This window comes from Erythrolamprus reginae, chromosome 1 (assembly GCF_031021105.1).
Source record: "Erythrolamprus reginae isolate rEryReg1 chromosome 1, rEryReg1.hap1, whole genome shotgun sequence".
Taxonomy (NCBI): domain Eukaryota; kingdom Metazoa; phylum Chordata; class Lepidosauria; order Squamata; family Dipsadidae; genus Erythrolamprus; species Erythrolamprus reginae.
In genome coordinates, this window is record NC_091950.1 from 70,161,954 (window position 1) to 70,169,580 (window position 7,627).

Genomic DNA, 7,627 nt, shown 5'->3' on the forward strand with positions numbered 1-7,627 from the left:
TTACAACCACTAGCGGTATGATGCGCACACAGCTCTGCGTTGCTGGCGGGCACGTGCCCCAGTGAGATTTTGCTTCTGCGCATGTGGAGGAAGCAAAGTCTCGCAAGAAGACACGCACACACAAGATTTTGAGGGTTTTTTTGCTTCTGTGCATGCATATTTGTGCATATTTGTTACCAGTACACAGTGTGGCCCGTACTGGCTAGTAACCCATTACTGCTACTATGGTTGTAAAACTGCTTGTAAGGTCACTTTTTTCAGTGCCTGTAAGTTAAGGACTACCTGTCTTTAAAGCTAAATAAATTTGTTTAGACACCTGATTAGGATGGATGAAATAAGTCAACAGTATTAAAACTCTAGTTTAGCCAAAGAGTACTGTATTTTTCAATCTCTCTTTAACACGGCCATTTTTCCAGCCCTGCCTAGAGAAGAAAGAAGAGGCTGATGTTACCAGCCCTTCCCTGCGCTTGAAAAGAGGCCCTTCAGTAAACCAAGGAAGTGAAGATTAAGGCCCAACTCCTGACACATTTCCTTCCTGCAATTAGAAGGGAAGGCTCTGGGAGTCCAGATACGACTGTGAAGTGTGAGGAAAAGGAGTTCCCTCCACACTTGCATTCCTTCAATCTGGGTTTCCGCTCCCATTTTGCGGAGCCGAGAGCCAAGATGCGAGGGCTGCTCTTCGCCTCGCTCGCCCTCTTGTCGCCTTTCTCGGGCCTTTGGGGCTCGGCCGAACTCCCCCCGAGCGGCCGCGCTTGGTGCCACGCATCCGGGGCCTGCTACGCCGTCCACCTAGGCCGCACGAACTTTCAGCAGGCCCAGAACGCTTGCGCTCAGTACGGGGGAGCCCTGAGTACGGCCAGCGGCACCGCCGAAATCGGGGCCCTTCTCGCTCTGCTGGAAGGCCTCGCCGGCGAGACGGGCGCTGTTTTCTTTTGGTTGGGCCTGGTTAAGAAAGCCCAGCAGTGCACCCATCAAGACCTGCCTCTCAGGGGCTTCTCCTGGTTCGACGAGCCGAAGGCCAACGGGGCGGCCAAGCCGCCCAAGTGGCTCAGGGAGCCGAGCAAGTCCTGCACGATGCAGAGGTGCGCCGGGTTGCAAGTCAGCTTCGGCCAAGCGCAGCTCGAGCCGTGGGGCCTGAAAGACCAGAGCTGCACCAAGGCCAACCCGGGTTATATCTGCAAATACAGCTACGCGGGCACCTGCCCGGCCCTCCACTCGGCTTCGGATGCCCGCGGAACGCTCTACTACAGGATGCCTTTTCAGCTTCAAAGCCCGGCGGTGGAATTCAGCCCTCCGGGCACTAATCTTACTCTAAGATGCCCCGAGCGAGAGGCGCGTTTCACTTGCCGCCTGTCGCCCAACGGCTCCCATTGGGAAGGCGCCGAGCGGGGCCTGTGCTCCTGTCCCAGCGGCTACTGGAGCCCGAGCAGCGGAGACTGTGCAGAATTCACCGACTGCTTTAGCTCCCAAGGCGCGTTCCGTTGTTTCTGCGCTCGGAGATCCCACTTGGTGGCCGACGAGGAGAGTTGCATGGCGCCAACCGGAGAAGTTGCGACGACGGCGAAGCCCGCCATATTTACTCCGCGGGCTGCGGAAACTTTCCCTGACAATAGCACCGGACGGCCTGGTCAGAATGCATCTCATCTGGAATCGTTTCCCACTCCGGCCGCCAACAGCACCACCAGCACCAAGCATTTGGCTTCTTCCGACGCCTTCAACTATATCTTCATTATCCTGATCCCTGTGGCGGCGGTGGTTCTCCTGGTGACGGTCGCGGTCTCGCTCAGGGCCTTCCAGGCGTGCTTCAAGGACGGCGCTTCCAAGGGAGGGACCCAGCCTGAAAAAGATGGGCCTGTGGCTGTAGAAGGCGACCCAGAAGCCCCTGCCACCCGCACCAACTCGGAACCTTCCCTGGGACCCAGCAAAGCAGAGCCCGCAGCTCCTCAGTAAGATTTTAACCCAGCCGAATTGGGACAACCATAAATAAGGAGGCTGAAAAGACACATTAAGAACATTTGGAGAAGAAATCCAGTGAGGGACGAAGAGGCGAAATTCTTTTCAATATAATAAATAGCAGCAAATGTTTTACGGGTTACGTGTGTAGAAATGGAAGCTATGTTTTTTTAAAGGCAGTTGTGTTTTGTTCCACGTTTGTTTGATGAATTAGCAGGGTTTCTTTTCCTCGAGATGCCCTTGGCAACATTGATCAGAAATCTCTCCTCCCCTCCATCTAGATTGTTCCCTAAAATAGAAGAGTTAAAAGGACGAGAAATGGCAGTGTGATACTTCTTGTAGTGATCCAGTTAGATAATTGAAAAATGGACTGTTGCAAGTGACTGTGCTGTGTGAAGGCCACCCCCTACTTGATTGTACTTCTCTCTCTCTCTCTCTCTCTCTCTCTCTCCTCCCCCTTCCTTGTTACTGCAGATGAGACCAAGCTGTGTGAACAGTGTTATGTTGCCTGGAGAAAAGTTCAAGGAGTCACTGCTAATTATATCTACTCTTGCTGTATCTTGCAAGAATTTGGACTGGATGCACAGGCTCTGCTGTCGCTGCCTTATTGTCTATAGAAGTGTTTCCCAACCTTGGCAACTTGAAGATATTTGGACTTCAACTCCCAGAAGTCCCCAGCGGACTTCTGGGAGTTGAAGTCCAAATATCTTCAAGTTGCCAAGGTTGGGCAACACTGGTCTATAGGGAGAACAAGCTAGTAGAACTGACTATAGTTGTAAGAAGTTACTCTTGTAGGTGGATTTCTTGGGTGGTGCAGTAATTATGGTTTTGGAACATAGGTAGATGTTTGCCACCATAGAGCAAAGGGGTGTGTGTGAAACTATGACTCCTGTAACATATCACTTTTATCACTTAACTTCCTTATTTTAAAACCCTCAAATATAATTCTCAATTTTTAAGGTATTAATGGTAAGACTTAATCAGAAACCAATAGAGTATTGGAAGTGCATTATATCTCATTCGAATTTGCTGGTTGCCTATCTAACACAGTGTTGATACAGTTGTCTTTTTGGGAATGTGCCCCATTGAATCAAAGACAACACATTCCAAATAGACATATGGGATGGCTGTCTTAAGTTCATCTTATTTTGAGTGTCATGGCTATTCTACTATACAAGCATGTCCAGTTCAATTTGGCTGAAAAAAAGACTGAAAAATTCAGTTCTGTGGTTTCATCAGTTCCTTTAAAGGAATACATGTTGAGCAGTGTTTAATGTTTATGATTTAAAGTTTTGTGTTTCAAATTGCTTAAATAAAGCAAGTTTTATATGCCCAGACAGGACAATTTTCAAACATTTCTTTAGCATCTGCTAGTTCACTGTTATGAAAAGTGTTGTACTTCATATATGTGCCTATTTAATAAAAGCTTAACTGATCATTGTAATTTCCTCCATCTTGCTTTTCTAATGAATTGAACTTGATAATTCAGCTATTTTCTAAATATCTTGCTCCTTAGCTTTTCAGATAAGGACCGGGAAGAGATCCTTGGCATCTAACTTATTCCTATGGGGACTCATTTCTTGGGTTATATTTTGGATTCTTTTTCCAAAATGGAGAAAAACCTTTTCATTTTTCCAGTTCTTAGTAAATATTTTATCTGTGAATTGTCTGGTGTGATACTGCATTCATCACTTGATTTTCATTGCTTGATTTTCATTGTATGAATATCATATAGTCCTACATTTTATATGGCTAACTTTTTTACTGATGAATTTAATGTGAGAAAATTTAGGAGATTCAAGGAAAAAGTAGGATATATATTTATAAACAAATGAATGCATGGAGATTTGATGCTTTACTCCTTAACTGTAAAGTATCATGGAGAGGTCAATTTGAAAATAAACCCAGTAAGGTTAGGAACAGAGAGACACTATTTAAAGGAAACGTTGAGTATCTTTTAGTAGTTTTATTTCAAATGGAGAAGTAGAAAGGTCAAACTGTCTTCTGCTTTTATTAAGAACACCTAAAATTAAGCATTTCAACCAGATAACATTTTAAAGTCTGTGCATCAGTATTCAAGAACTCCATATACAGAGCTTTAATTGGAAGCAGCTAATTTTATTCAGAAAACTGGTAGCCCAGTAATCCAAATTACCATGAATTGAATATAAGACCTTATTATCAGATTATCGTAGGACAGGTCTTTATAAATGAGAAAGTGGATATCAGATATATTTTGGGCAGAAATATAACTAGGATATGAATGCTTCATTTAGAATATGCCAGAACACAAACTGTAAGGGTTAAATGTTCTTTGCTAATGATTAAAAGTGCAGGCAATTTGTTGCTTTACTAAAAACCATATACAAATAGTTTAGCAGATGCAGAGAAATTAGATCCTGAGAAAATATTAGGATTTTATTTGTCTCATTCAGGGTTTTTTTTCCCATTCTGTCTGCTTTTTCTTCTGGAGTTCCAGATATATTTTTTACATCTTTAAACATGGACTTAGAATATTTTAGTTGATTTAGTAACCTAAACTTTAGCTTTGCAGTCCAGTTGATTTATGATTCAGCTACAGAGGGATTACTGAGAAAAGATTCAAATGTTTAACATATAAAATGTTCATATATTTATCTTTAAGGTAAATTTCTGAAGGTTACTGAGGATATGTACTGATTATGCTAAGCTTCTAAGATCAGAAGGACAAAGGAAAAACCATTAAATATTTTCTACTGAGAAAATATGTGTTTTGGTTTTACACAGTAAATAAAATGCTAAGTGCCAATGAACCTATTCAGTTTAGTGAACAAAAATGAACTATATTTGCAATTTTGACCCAGGAGTAGTTTTCAACGGTTCTTAAGCAATATACTACTAACTAGAGAAAACTTAAAATACAGATGCATTTTGCTTGTGGAATCACCGTATCACTTATCCGGTGTGGTATGTGAAAATTCTATCTTGGCTGACAACTAGAAAATGTTATTGTTTCACTATACAAAAGGAAGGAGAGTACTTATGAAAATAAAGACTAGTATACAGAGAAATTAGTAAATGCGTTTTTGACAAATGTCTTAGCATTAGAAGGTTTAGTGCATGTTTGTTGATTTAGAAAACGTATGCCATAAAATGAATACAATGGAATTCAGAAATGGTTTGCATGAATAGGGAATTAAAGCTATTGATGGATGCTGAATGTGGCATAATGATGGAAGTAAAACATTCATAGTAATAAAGGCATCTTAATAATTCAACATTGAAGAGAGAGTAAGACAAGGATGTGATGGTGGTCATATTTAGAGGTAAATGTATAAGGAGTACTTGTCATGACATTAGAGGTCTGTGGGCTGAGCATGTGAATAATTGTGTATCTTTGTAGCCAAACAATGCCGAATGCTTGGCTGAAAACCTGAATGCTTTTGCAATGAATGTTAGATGTACTGTCTGATATGTCAAGGACTATGGATCTGAAAATTAAGATAACAAAGCCCAAGATAATTGTGTTTGACAAAGAAGATGGAAAGAATGATATCAGGTTGTGCATAAATGTGAAGTAAATGAATTGGTATATCTCTGTACAGTACGTATGAAAAATGGGGAGAAGACATGCAAATGCTATAGTGAATAATATGTTTGGTACAAGGAAAAATGTTCAATGAAAGAATAGATAATGGCTGTGAATAAGAGTGCTTCTCCACATTTTAGTAATTCTGTAATTCTTTAGTAATTTATCAATGTTTCTCAATCTTGGCAATGATATGTCAACTCTAGACTAACCTAGCTGGCCTACAGGAATTCTTAGAGCTACTAAGGTTGAAAAACACAGTTACATTGTATGGAAATTGGATCTAAGTATGTTGTGACAAGTATTAAGAAAGTTGAATGTAGTTTAAATGGATTATTGAACTGTTTTTAAAGAACAGTGGGGATAATGGATGAATGTGGATTATGCACAAAAGTATCAACGTATGAAAGAAGTATGTAAAGATGACTTGTTATGTATCTATTTATTTATTTATTATTTATTTATTTCATCCAATACACAATAAACATTGAAGAGAATAAACATGTAGTAATATACAGTATATCAAGGAAAGGATAGAACAAAAGATATAAGAATAAAATACGTCAATGAAGAATGGAGGAAAAGATATATTAATGAAAGAAAAGATATATGAGATATAGGAGAGACAATTGGACAGGGGACTGAAGGCACACTAGTGCACTTATGCACTCCCCTTACTGACCCCTTAGGAACCTGGAGAGGTCAATCATGGACAGTCAAAGGGAAAATGTTGGGGGTTAGGGGATGACACTACGGAGTCAGGTAATGAGTTCCACGCTTCGACAACTCGATTGCTAAAGTCATATTTTTTACAGTCAAGTTTGGAGCGGTTAATATTAAGTTTGAATCTGTTGCGTGATCTTGTGTTGTTCGGTTGAAGCTGAAGTAGTCGTTGACAGGCAGGACGATGCAGCATATGATCTTGTGGGAAATACTTAGATCATGTTTAATTTAAGGCGTCGTAGTTCTAAGCTGTCTAGACCCAGGATTGTAAGTCTAGTCTCGTAGGGTATTCTGTTTCGAGTGGAGGAGTGAAGGGCTCTTCTGGTGAAGTATCTTTGGACATTTTCAAGGGTGTTGATATCCAAGATATCAAAGGATGGTGATCAAACTGCAAAACAAATACATGAAGAGTGAATAATTGGCTAAAAGGGAAAAATATAAGTAATCACAGATGATGTTGAAGTTGAAGATGAGGTTCAACAAAAAGTGAACAAAAGGCCAACTATAAAGTGGTTAATACATGTATATGGAAGTAAGAATGGTTTGGGATATATAACACATGATGTTGGTATAAACCATGTTTGGCTATATTTTCCTTTCTTAACATAGTTTCATTTCTTAACCTTCATTTATTTTAGTTTATTATTTTATTTCTTATTTCTTTTCTGTGCTTTTTATAACATTTCTTACACTGAGAGAGGTAATAGAATATTGGATGTATTTATGGCCATACAATTTTATGCAACCTACTTTACTCCTTTGCAAATATGTGCCTTAAGCCTATCTAATCCAATATATATTTACCTTGGTTGAACTGTATCTACACACACATAATAAATTTAGAACTAAGCATTATAAAAACCAAGAGTTAGTGATACAGCTATCATTTTTATTCATAATATTCAGACCCATGTGGTGCGTCCTTACTACTGAAAGGACAGGTGAAAATCTTGTGCACTCATATTAGGATAAGGATGATTAGATATTAGAAATCATAGAATGGAAGGAAATAATTGGATGTAGAGCTAAGATTTTGTGTTTAATTTTATATAAAATTGCCTTGATCATGAAACCCTAATCTAAACAAAAAATATTTTTCAGCAAGATCAGTAGAATTATTTCCAGGTCATATAATGGCTAGAAAGTGAGAAAAATATGTTCAAACTTATTTTTTAAAAAAGAGCTGATATTGAATAACCAAAAGCTGTTTACTGCACAGATAAATTTATGAACTGTTTATATATTTATATTCACTGGAAATTATTTGGATTCTCAGCCATGCCTTCTTCAAGCAACATATCACTTACATCATTTAAATGCATTCCTTATACGTTTATCCATATACTTATTAAACAAGCAATAATTGGAGCCATAGATAGTGCT

General features: G+C 39.7%; 1 protein-coding gene across 1 annotated transcript; it reads left to right on the forward strand.

Annotated features, from left to right (window-relative positions):
• Window positions 1–506: 506 nt before the first annotated feature.
• On the forward strand, window positions 507–3,397 carry CLEC14A (C-type lectin domain containing 14A). Its single transcript, XM_070733995.1, has 2 exons — window positions 507–2,572; window positions 2,698–3,397. Exon 1 carries the CDS (start codon window positions 664–666, stop codon window positions 1,948–1,950), a length of 1,287 nt encoding a protein of 428 aa, XP_070590096.1. The 5' UTR covers window positions 507–663; the 3' UTR covers window positions 1,951–2,572; window positions 2,698–3,397.
• Window positions 3,398–7,627: the final 4,230 nt, after the last annotated feature.

Excerpts from the sequence above, each read along its gene's own strand:
- CLEC14A (XM_070733995.1), top strand. The coding sequence starts at position 664 with ATGCGAGGGCTGCTCTTCGCCTCGCTCGCCCTCTTGTCGCCTTTCTCG.